At 32.7% G+C, this 12,467-nt stretch overlaps 3 protein-coding genes and 2 long non-coding RNA genes across 5 annotated transcripts; 4 read left to right on the top strand and 1 right to left on the bottom strand.

Moving 5' to 3' along the window:
• Positions 1-812: 812 nt before the first annotated feature.
• LOC132791313 (elongation of very long chain fatty acids protein F-like) lies at positions 813-1,773 on the top strand. Its single transcript, XM_060800184.1, has 3 exons — positions 813-890; positions 955-1,149; positions 1,214-1,773. The coding sequence occupies exons 1-3, from the start codon at positions 848-850 to the stop codon at positions 1,771-1,773; spliced, it is 798 nt and encodes a 265-aa protein (XP_060656167.1). The 5' UTR covers positions 813-847.
• Positions 1,202-1,968, bottom strand: LOC132791314 (uncharacterized). The gene is made up of 3 exons (XR_009632896.1): positions 1,876-1,968; positions 1,350-1,809; positions 1,202-1,291 (listed from the first exon to the last, which is right to left on the bottom strand). It is a non-coding gene; the product is annotated as an uncharacterized LOC132791314 (long non-coding RNA).
• A 1,232-nt stretch (positions 1,969-3,200) lies between these two features.
• Positions 3,201-4,122, top strand: LOC132792279 (uncharacterized). The gene is made up of 3 exons (XR_009632983.1): positions 3,201-3,294; positions 3,362-3,512; positions 3,571-4,122. It is a non-coding gene; the product is annotated as an uncharacterized LOC132792279 (long non-coding RNA).
• A 1,107-nt stretch (positions 4,123-5,229) lies between these two features.
• On the top strand, positions 5,230-6,236 carry LOC132790927 (elongation of very long chain fatty acids protein F-like). The gene is made up of 3 exons (XM_060799685.1): positions 5,230-5,305; positions 5,369-5,563; positions 5,626-6,236. Exons 1-3 carry the CDS (start codon positions 5,251-5,253, stop codon positions 6,183-6,185), a joined length of 810 nt encoding a protein of 269 aa, XP_060655668.1. The 5' UTR covers positions 5,230-5,250; the 3' UTR covers positions 6,186-6,236.
• A 1,723-nt stretch (positions 6,237-7,959) lies between these two features.
• Positions 7,960-9,688, top strand: LOC132792788 (elongation of very long chain fatty acids protein F-like). The gene is made up of 3 exons (XM_060802270.1): positions 7,960-8,596; positions 8,666-8,860; positions 8,923-9,688. Exons 1-3 carry the CDS (start codon positions 8,482-8,484, stop codon positions 9,480-9,482), a joined length of 870 nt encoding a protein of 289 aa, XP_060658253.1. The 5' UTR covers positions 7,960-8,481; the 3' UTR covers positions 9,483-9,688.
• Positions 9,689-12,467: the final 2,779 nt, after the last annotated feature.

Raw genomic sequence — 12,467 nt, 5'->3', positions numbered from 1 at the left:
GCAACAGCAAAAAAATGGATGTGCATGTGTGTGTAACATATACTGTGTATGATTGCTTGAACAAAAGCTGTTGGCCATTGCTTGTCAAACTGTCCGACACTTGAAAGCTTATGTTTATATCTGCTAGTTGAATTAAATGCTTTTCATACTCTACACTCGTTGAGTCGCCACATGGGGTATACTGTGTCCATAAATATGCTTACATTGTTAGAACACCAAAAACTATTATTTTTCAACCCAAATTTAAAAAAAATTAGTAAAGTCAGGGATCAATTGAGAGATTCGCTAACGAAAAGAATATTTCTCAAAACTAATAAAGCTTCCTCAAGTTTTACAAATCAAATCCGAGGATAACCCATATTATTACCAATTCTAGAGCTCTGAGAGATTAACCACTTACATTTATTATACAAATAACAATCATTTGTATTTTGGGTTTTTCTAACAAATAATTTGTATTCGATATATTCGATATATTTATTTGTCTGCATTAAATAAATTACTCTTTTTACTATTACCATATTGGAAACATCGCATTATAAATATTTTACTTTCCAATGTTCTAAATCTTATTTATTTATGTCTTGACAACAGTTGTGTTATTTTTATTCGCACTTTATTCTCCGTGCTTTCTTTCTATGTTTTAAATAAAACAGCACAAGCAATTGCGAAATTGTACAATATATTCGGAGTATTTGCATTAAATTAATATTCATGTATTGATTTAGAAGGTCATTAAGGTATTATTTCTTGAAGCCTACATAAATCACATATTTAATTATTTACCTTTGGAAAAAGCTTTCGCAGTCGAGTTTTTACTTTCCTAGATCACACATTATTTTTTGAAATGCTTTCGAGAGTGCTTGAGGTATTTTTTCTGCCTGCAGCAGGTAATTTGACTCATTTCTTTTAATTTAATAATTGAATAATTAATTATTCGTTTTCATTCACTAGATCCTGTCGCAGCGAAACTTCCATTTCTGGATTCTGCATGGCCCACTACAATTCTACTTTTTAGCTATCTTGCCTTTGTCTTAAAATGGGGCAAAATATTTATGGAGGACCGGAGACCGTTTAATTTAACAAAAATATTAATTTGGTATAATATATTCCAAGTTATTTATAATTTTTTAATGTTTTCTGCTGGAAGTAAGTATAAAATTGGATTATGATTACTTTACAACCCACTATAAGCTTTACTTTCTCATTTTAGTCTATGTCTTCTTCATTAAACCAATATACGACTTAAAATGCATGCCAACTATTGCTCTGGATCATCCCAATAAGAATACTGAAAGAGTATTAGGCTATATTTATTTCATCAATAAGATAATAGATCTTTTGGATACCATCTTCTTTGTACTTCGAAAGAGTTACAAGCAGATTACAGTACTGCACGTCTTCCACCATGTATTGATGGTCTTTGTCATATATTGGGTGGTTAGATTCTACGGAGTCGGAGGACAATTTATGGTCATGGGACTCCTAAATACATTTGTGCACACCGTGATGTACTTTTATTACATGGTTTCTGCGAAGTACTCTGGCCTGAAAGGAAGTATTTGGTGGAAGAAGTACATAACCCTGATTCAAATAATTCAATTTATTATTGTATTGTCACAGTCTGTTTATATATATTTCTTTAATTCGCAATGTAAATTCCCAACGAGTTTACAGTTCTTGATTTCGTCATGTGCTTCTTTATTCATTGTAATGTTCACGAGTTTTTATATTAAGACGTATACCACGTCTCGTCCACAAAAACAGCATTAGGAATTCGAAATTATGAAATCTATATAATTCACAGATCTAATGTAATTTTAATAAATGCCAAACAAAAAAAAATAATAATAAAGATAGTGGATTTTGTCCTACCTATCCGTTATACAAAAAAAAAGATTGGGAACTTTGAAGTGCAGAACTTTCAATTTCCATTTTTTGACAATAAAAAATGTGTATGTTAGTTATATGCTAGATTTTGGCCTTTCTGTCTGTTTCCTAAAAATTTTAGTAAATTTTAGTATTTTTTAATATATAAATTTTGTATATTATTGAAATAACAAAGAAAAAATATGAGCTTATCGAATACAGACTTAGAATTTTTATTGACATTTTAAAAAAAGCTTAGTACATATGAATATGTTATTTCGTTATTTGGACGTTGACGTACTAACGCCATTATCATCAAGTTGCCAGCGATAACCAAGCGATAATCGAAAGCGCGAACACTTAATAAGACGTTGGACAACTAAAGAAATAAAACCACTAATACTTTAATGAATAGCGGAAGAAAATTGCTAGTGATCCTAGCAACTAAATTGGCTGAATAGCTCCGAAGAAACTATTTCAACATTAATTATTCTATATAAAAATAACAACATGCAGTCATTTATTTCTGAAATCTCTTCATTCGAAGTGGGAATGGGTGGATCAAGGTTTATACATACGAACACACTTCACAGCTCCACCCATATGAATGAAGGGTATTATAACTTTATGCCTCCAGGATATATGTGTAACAGGCATCTACGACCCCATAAAGTATATATATTCGTGATCAGCGTCAACAGCCGAGACAATATAACCATAACAGTCATACCTCTGGCCGTTCGTCTGTATGAACACCTAGATCTCAGAGAGTATAAGAGATGGAGATATAATTATTTTCCGATAGCACTTGTTATGTTTTCACGCCTACTTCCGCCCGCACAAAACGACAAAAAAAGAATAACAAGCGTAAGTTTGAATATAGGTGCGATTTTTGGTACATACATAAAAGCATACATAGATATTAAGATTCCTGATAAAAGTCAAATCAGATAAATATTGTAAAGTTATTTAAGAAAGACTTTTTGTAATGGGAAAAACTTCTACTTACCACGGGTCTTAACATAATTGCTTTAGCTGAGGAAATCAAATGTTTGTAATCAATCTTTTAATATGCAAGTATATTACAAATCCAAAGTTCTTCTACAGAGCAAAGCGCATTTTAAAAGGTTTTAAGTGTACTCGCTTTTGGGATACCCCATAAAATCATTCTTGTTAAATTTTGTATTAATATTCTAAATACTTGGACATGTGTATGCCAGCATATCGACATCGTTTGTCATGATATTAACGCAATAACAGGGTGTAAACAGAATATGAATAAACATGACAAACCAAAACATGACAAGCAAAGTCTTTCACTATGAAAATAGTTCTAGCAGTCGTACTTTTTCCTTTGGCTAAACTGGACGTTATCCATTGCAATAATTTCGAAATTATTCGCCATACTGGATCTGGCCCCAGCTGGTAATTTAACTTATTCTATTTATTAAAATTAATTATATTTCTAAGATTCTATGTTTTCATTAATTAGATCCAGTCGCAGCGAAACTTCCAATTCTGGCTTGTCTTAAAACATGGAAAACTATTTATGAAGAACCGCCAACCTTTTAACATGACTAAAATAATAATTTGGTATAATCTATTCCAAGTTATTTATAATTTTCTTATGTTTTCTTCTGCGAGTAAGTATTACATTAGATTAATTACCTAACTAACAATATACTCTACTGTTCTTTTTAGTCTACATCGTCTTCATTAAACCAATATACAACTTGGATCGCATGCCAACTATTGCTCTGGACCATCACAATAAGAATACTGAAAGAGTATTAGCCTATATTTATTTCATCAGTAAGATTGCAGAAGATCTATTATCTTATTGATGAAATAAATATAGGCTAATGCTCTTTCAGTATTCTTTTTGGGATGGTCCAGAGCAATAGTTGGCATGCGATTCAAGTTGTATATTTGTTTAATAAAGAAGACGTACTGCACGTCTTCCACCATGTTTTCATGGTCTTTGTCTGATATTGGGTGATGAGATTCTACGGAACTGGAGGACAATTTATGGTCATGGGACTCCTAAACACATTTGTGCACACCGTGATGTACTTTTATTACATGAATTCCCAGCGAGTTTTCAGTTCATGATTTCGTTGTCTGCTTCATTATTCATTGTAATGTTTACGAATTTTTAAATTAAGACATATAACACGGCTTGTCAACAGAAGCAGCATTAAGAATTCGGAATTATGAATTGTATATAATTTTAATCTAATGTAAATTTAATAAACGGGGAAAAGTGATTTATTATACTTATTATATTCTAGTTATTATTGAAATACCAAAGATGGATTCTAGCTTTTCCTATAGACACATAGTAATAGTTGTCTTCTTCTTTTTGAATAGCGGGTATAAATATTTGGATCCAAGCGAAAAGTCTGATAGATTTCACCTTATTTATTTTATCTTATGCGGTACTTTTAACTGACTTAAACCCTTCCCCAGTTGTTTCCTTAATAACTAACTTTGGATACTGACGCCAATAATGTCGATAACTCCCACTTCTTATAGAGGAAATTAATTGATTATTTGTGTGACACTGTGAGCCGCTTTTATATAATTGTTTTAATTGTTGTTAATTGTTATTATTTTCGATATCACACACTCGAACAAATTGGACTGAAGCGTTCTTACAGTTTTCATTTATTTAAAAAATTTATTGTTTGCAAAAATCCTTTTTGCGGGAACAATTAGTTTATCAATCCTCAAAAAAGACGCCAAAACGCATTCATTCATTAATTCAACAAACTTTAAGCCTGTATTATAAGAAGTTTAAATAATCTGTTTAATCTTAACTAATCGTGAAATTCATTTATTCCTTTAGGTATCCAACAGCTGCGGCTAATCATAATTGTTTTTTATTCATATTTCCGCTTCCCGGTCAATTGAAATTAAATTGAACACAGTTTTCCTCTATTTGACATTGGACAATTAATTTGTGTAAGAAATTAGTACTTCTACAGCACTAAGCGCATTTTGAATAGTTTTGAGTATGCTCAATTTTGGAATACCCAATAACCCTTTATGTTAAATTATTATTATTAATATCGATAGCAATTTAATAAGTAAAAATATAACAGGCGAATTGAGAAGTCCCTGGCCTGACACATAGATGGCGTCAATAAATTTTCATAAATTATAGCATTTTGAGTAAAATAACTTTTTATTGTAAAAAAAAAACCTATTGAAGATATGTATTTTTTTTAGGAAATATACAGAACAGTGATCAGGTTTATTTCTATGGCCATAGCTACCCCATTTGCAGAATTTGAAAAAACATGAGTATACCAAACTAAAAGTCGTTCGCAATAAAAAAAGTTCTTGCAGTCGTTCTATTTCCTTTATCAGAACCCGACCATGTGCATTGGAATGCTTTCAAAAGTATTTAAAGTTTTTGATCGGCCCGCCGCAGGTAAATTAATTTAAGATAACTGAAAATATTGCTATAGATAATGTCTTCCATCAATTCTTATAGATCCCATCGGGGCACAACTTCCTTTAATGGGATCTGCATGGCCGGTCACAATTCTGATGCTGATTTATTTTCTAATTGTCTTGAAATATGGCAAAAAATGTATGGAAAATCGCAATCCATACGATATAACAAAGATTATAATTGGATACAATCTTTTCCAAGTGATTTACAATGGTGTGCTATTTTGCTTCTGTTGTAAGTGTGGCACCAATATTATCTTTTATTCTTATACTAAATCTTGTCTTTATCTTTTGCAGTCTATAACTATGTCATTGATCCGATATATGACTTAAGTTGCATGACAATACTGCCTCTAGACCATCCTTCTAAGAATATCGAACGCACGATAACCTATGCATTCATTGTCAATAAGATTATCGATCTACTCGATACTATCTTCTTTGTACTGCGAAAAAGTTACAAACAGATTACCGTGCTCCATGTTTATCATCATGCGCTGATGGTTTATTACACCTGGTGGGTGCATCGAATCTATGGAGTTGGCGGACAATTCATTACAACGGCGATGCTTAATACATGGATTCATACAATTATGTATTTTTACTACATGATTTCAGCCATTTATCCAGGACTGAAGGACCGCTTGTGGTGGAAGAAGTACATAACCATATTTCAAATAATTCAGTTTACTATTATAATATCACATTCCCTCTATATATTAATATTTAATCCAGAATGTAAATACCCACTCATTTTACATTTCATGATTATCAGTATAGCTTTTACATTCCTTGTAATGTTTACGAAATTTTACATCAAAACTTATGTAAAGCCCCGAAATCAGAAGAAACATTAAATCATAAATAAAGATATGATGACAGTGAAATGTGAATCACTCATGCTTGCCTCAAACATTACAATTATGAATTCAATTTGTTCTTCAGCTTTTGAACTTGACTTCTAATGCGATTTCAATTTAAAGTGCAACGTATAAAAACCGTACTTTGACGTCAGACACGGAATATAAGGAAATGCAGTAGGCATTTCATTTAGGTCATTGAATTGTCAATTTATTAGCGTTTAACAACCTAAGTCAAATTAGCATTATCTCGTGTATTTACTCGTTATTTAGACTGGACCAGAATACAAGCTTAAATTCTCAGAATAATTGATATAAAAATAAACAATTCAGAGTCTAATTTTTGGTATGTGTTAAACACAACCAAAGTCTTCTTATCAAAATTACCATCTGAAGCTCTTAAGGAAACTATGAAGAAATAACAACACAAGGTTATAGAAACGAAGATCATCAAAACATTAGGAATTCTTTAGAGTATCCATTAGTAATCATAGATTTATCGCCGATGAGTAATAGGAAGTGAATGCAATTAATTTTTAGTACCTAACAATGCAGATTATGAAATAGTGATTTTGTGTTTGGCGCACAATTCTTTCGTATGCGATTGTATAATTCAATTTCGATAGCGATAATATATTTTCGATCGTCATAACAAGGTTAAACGTGTAAGAGCGGCCAAGAGAGTTTTCATTACATTTACAAAGTATCAATTAAAGTGCAGCAGGAAAACAGAATTAGAATTGTCTTGACTGAACTGTAAATATACCAAGTTGGAATTCTTTTCGCAGTCGTATTTCTATTGTCTTTAGTGCACCACGTTCTTTAAAATGTTCGCAAAAATAAAAGAAATATTTGATTTGCCACACGCAGGTCAGTTACTATTGTATCTATTTTATAATAAATCAATAAATACTTACACATAAATGATAACTCTCATATATGTTACATAGATCCTGTCGTAGCGCAGCTTCCATTTATGGGGTCCGCTTGGCCTGTGAGTTTTCTATCTGTATTCTACCTTCTCATTGTCCTAAAGTATGGTAAAAAGTTTATGGAGCATCGCAGCGCATATGATATCAAAAAAATTATGATTTTCTACAACTTATTTCAAGTAATCTACAATTTTCTTATGTTCGCAGTGCTTAGTAAGTACAATAGATATTTTACTCCCAATTTGTGTTTAAATTTGGTATTATTTTGTACAGTTTATTTCTATACGCGGGTGTACGATTTAAGATGCATTACAACCTTTCCACACGATCATCCCTATAAGTACGTAGAACGCATGCTATCTTACACGTATGTAGTCAATAAGATGATTGATCTACTGGATACGATATTTTTCATATTACGAAAAAGTTACAAGCAGATCACCGTGCTGCATGTTTACCATCATGTATTAATGATCGTTGTTCCATATTGGGTTATTCGATTATTTGGCACTGGTGGACAATTTGCGTCGATGACACTCTTTAATACACTTGTCCATACAGTGATGTATTTTTATTACATGATATCTGCAATTTACCCAGAACTAAAGGGAAGCTTGTGGTGGAAGAAGTATATAACCAAACTTCAATTATTCCAATTTGTTACGGTTATGATGCACTCAGTTTACATTTTAATATTTAACCCAAGCTGTGAATATCCAAAATTTCTACACTACGTAATACTTTTTTTGGGTACAATATTTGTTGCACTATTTACTAATTTTTACATTCAGGCATACATAAGACCCCAACGTGTAAAACCAAAGTCATCTTAATGTGAAATTAAATAAAAAAAGAGGTCGAAGATCATAGCAGCTCAAAGCAAATTTTATCATTTTATTTAAAGTTTAAGCTTTAATTGCTGTGTAAAAATTGTAACTTTCTGGTGCAATTTCTGCTACATACGAGTATAAAAATAGAGCGGCAAGCAAAATAAAATATTGACCGCCACAACATTCTTAAAGCCAAACTAAACACACATATTTCACACATAGTCGATTGCAGAAATTAGCAAACAGGCGCACTAACATATGAGAAGAGATGTTTATCTGTATTTGCAAAAGCAAGGAGCAAATCTCACTAAGAACTATACTGCTTGCGAGAGAGCAAATCACAAAAATAACAATACCGCTTGTGAGAGAGCAAAGAGGAGTGTGTGCGAGAGCGCTATTGTATTCTACTCACATGTACACTGACTTACCTTTGTACTGTATAAAAGGTTAATGTGCAGGCTTCCGCTTGCTTTTAAGGTTGGTTGCGAATTATTTATGTGAATTCAAGCAGAGCCTACCGATACTACATAAATGGAAATGTCAACCCAGCAATGTTTAACAAGTCTGATTTCAACCCACCCAGACTACACTTGTCTGAATGAAATGTTTCCTAGACTTATAGAACTTTCTGATCTGCCTGTGGCAGGTAATGTAATACATTTTACTAATACACATATAACTAATAAAATGCTCTTTCTTACTTGATTAAAAATAGATCCTGTTGCTGCAAAGTTTCCGTTTCTAGGATCAGCATGGCTAGTCACATTTCTTCTTATTTCCTATCTTCTAATTATCTTAAAGTTGGGCAAAAAATTTATGGAGCACCGTAAGCCTTATAATATAAATAATATATTAATTGTCTACAATGTGTTCCAAATGATTTACAATGTTATTTTGTTTTGCATGATAGGTAAGTATTGACAGAACTATTACTATCGAATTATATTCAAATTTAACTTTATTTCTTCGTAGTGTACTATTGTATAATAAAGCCAACATATGATTTCACTTGCATGGAAACATTGTCATTTGACCATCCCAGAAAGAATATGGAACGTGCGCTATCATATGCATTTTTCGTCAATAAGATTATCGATCTTCTGGATACCATATTCTTTGTATTGCGGAAAAGCTACAAACAGATTACCGTGCTGCACGTTTACCATCATGTACTAATGGTCTTTCTCCCATATTGGGTGGTTCGATTCTATGGAGTTGGCGCACAATTCGTTACGACGGCATTCCTCAATACGTTCGTTCATGCGGTGATGTATCTTTACTACATGATTACGGCAATGTATCCGGGCATGAAGGGAAGCTTGTGGTGGAAGAAATATATTACCGTACTGCAAATAATTCAATTTCTTATTGGGATGATCCAGTCGGCTTACATCTTGAACTTTAATCCAGAGTGCGATTTTCCAAAGATTTTTCATGCTATTATAATAATCGGAGGCGCAATATTTGTTGCCATGTTTTCCAATTTCTACATCAGGGCTTACATAATGCCTCAACGACGTAAATTAAAGTGATCTACACGTGAAGTAGTTATTTTTAAATTATTTTCCATCAATCGGACTACATTTTAATCAAAAACTTAACAAAGATTTAAATACAAATATTAGAAATACATTAAAAACTTGTACAAAATGCAAATTAATGTTTTTAACTGTGCTAATCAAATACTGTGCAAAACACAAATTTTGTAAGAAATTTTCAATGTTAAACTAAAAATAAATTAAAAGAGAGTATCCATCGCAAATTCTTTCATTCAAATGTTTTTAAAAGTGATTACTGTTTTTTTTATGTTTTATCTTATTAGTCAGTATTTATTCACTTTATATTCTGTCTCAAAGATGTTCGTATTTCTGCGATCCGTTAAGGTCTAATCTACCTTTTTATTATCTTCAAGTATGACAAAAAGCGTATTAAAGTCCGTAATTCGAATAACTCAATTTTATTCAGTTTACCCATTTTAATAAAAGCAAAACAGTGCGGTATTATTCTTAAAATATACAAAATTAATATACCGCAAATATATTCAAATATACCAAAGACTATTTTTTGTATATTGATATACTACTACATTTAAAATATACCAGAGTTTACAATATATACCAGATTGTAGCGAAAGCAATTAAGACTAACAGACAAACGGTCAGACAGACAGACCGTGAATGTGAATGTACCATCTTCTTCTAGTAAATGTGAATCTTCCTTGGTTTTATAATTTCTCAGGCTCTGAAATACAAAAAAGCCATGCGAGAATCTAAATTGCTTTAATTTATTATATATTATCAAACGATAACAACGTAGAAAGTCAAATTAGTTTAATGATATTTAAAATAATACATTTCGAACATTCATGATTTAATTTGAATACGCTTAAGTGTTGTTGCCTGTACATTGTTATATTGCTACACTCTTTTTGCTTGAAACAATGTTATGCGTAGAATTGCGTTGAATAAAAAAGTCGTGCCAAAGAAACTAAACTCGCCTCGCTTGTTTTAATCGAGAAGTGTGTGTAGTTCCTAAAAATATTTTATGTTTGGTTTTCCATTGTTTTTACAATAGCCTTTCAACTCGTTCACATTTCTTATTTGTGTACGCGCCCTGCTCTGGGGGTTCAAAGCAACATTGCGCCAAGTATCGTGCATAACGCAAATCGCACGCAAAATTTCAAAATGTTTGCAAAAAAAATAAAAATAAAGAAAAAGAAAATGATATTGGTTATTGTATGTGTACTCTCGTTAACAGCTTTTGCCCCTCACGCTTTTTTTTACCAAATACTTTATACAATCACAATAACTACGAATTCAAAATTAAACTACGCACACAGTGAAGCCCCCCTGATGATCAACTAAACTTGTTCCCAACTTTAAACTACAGAGAAGATTCAATACACTAAAAGTAAAGTAAAACAAATAAGAAAGCTGCAGTCGAGTGTGACTGTAAGATATCGGCTACCCATTACAAAATAAACCAGATTATCAGGCAAAGTAGCTAAGAACCCATTGGATACTACAGATGTATTTCTTAAATATTTCTTAAATTTTTATCTGATCTCAAACAGTTTCAGTACTGTAGTTATTATAATAAGTACCAAAAATCGTGTGTCGAAAATTATATATAGATTTATAGCTCTATAACTTATAGTCTCTGAGATCTGCATCGGACGGACCGACAGAAGGACGGACGTTGCTATATCCGCTCGCTGATCAACAATATATATACTTAATTAATGGGGTCGGAGATGCCTTCTTCCTTCTGCATTTTACTTATGTACATTTCCTGCAGGCACAAAATTATAATACCTTTCTTTATGGGGTAGCGGGTATAAAATCATTTAACTAAACAAAAATCGAGTTACATTTCCTGTTCATTAAATTGATGTTTAACTGTGCAACATTTCTTTGCTATTTTTATTCAATTTGATAACTTTCCCACCAGATGCGCAAAAATTCGAAAATATCGGATTTTAATATGATGCGATTATTGCCACTTGCTTGTTGTTGTCCAAGTATATATAAACTACACACAGATAATAAAGTCGGCATGCATGAAATTGCAACTGGAGCTGCGTTTCGCAAATTTCGGCCACTTTATGTGCCGCTTATGCAACATCAACGTCAACGTCGACGCCAACATCGTTATGCTTTATCAACAAAAAAAAAGCGACTAACACGATTTCGCCAAGATAGAGAAAGAAAGAGCATCACCACTCACACAGAGTGAAGGAGAGAGCAAGAGAGAGTGAGAGCAAGAACCTGCTTGATTGCACAGCAAAATTGCAAAATCTCTGTGGCGAACTTGCCACACACATGAATTTTATCACGACGCTCGCAGCGTATTTTTTTGTGATATCTGTGTCAAAGCGTCTGCCAGCTCAAGTGTGGGTTGCTTTTTTAGAGAATGATGAGGTGTGTTCCACTGGCACATCTGCCTTATGCTTCCAATGAACACAACAAAAATCAAATCACTTTACATAATCAACGTCAAAGCACTTGTCAAATTGTCAGCCTGACAATGGACATCACACAACACACATGACACCAAATGGATGGCGACAACAACATCAAACATCAACGATAGCTTAGATAACATACTGTGTGTATAAAGTGCAATTCAGCGTATGATTAACATTAACAGCAACAACAAGTGAACGAGTGAGAGTGCGTTTTTAAATAATTTACACCAAACAAACAGCAACAATTAAGCGTGCTCCAACTGTTAGCAAAGTGACTAGCAAATACCCTACAAAAGTAGATTACTTTATTTGCAAAACTATTTCCACTTCTAGTTGTTTATACCCCTTAAGTGACTCTCTGACTGCTGCGTATATGTAACAAAGCGCAAAACCTATGAGCATGAAGTGCGCCACATGACCACAAGCCACAAGCTGTTGCCCGCATCTCAACGCATCGCATCGCGTATACGCCATGCTGAACGGCTGCTCATTAGGCGCGTCCGCATTTGTGGCCTGTTTACTTCGTGTTGTTGTTGCTCTTGTTATTTTT

The sequence above is a fragment of the Drosophila nasuta genome, chromosome 3 (genome assembly GCF_023558535.2).
Source record: "Drosophila nasuta strain 15112-1781.00 chromosome 3, ASM2355853v1, whole genome shotgun sequence".
Classification (NCBI taxonomy): Eukaryota; Metazoa; Arthropoda; class Insecta; order Diptera; family Drosophilidae; genus Drosophila; species Drosophila nasuta.
Note: the sequence above shows the minus strand (reverse complement) of the source record. Positions and strands in the feature narration are given on the sequence as shown.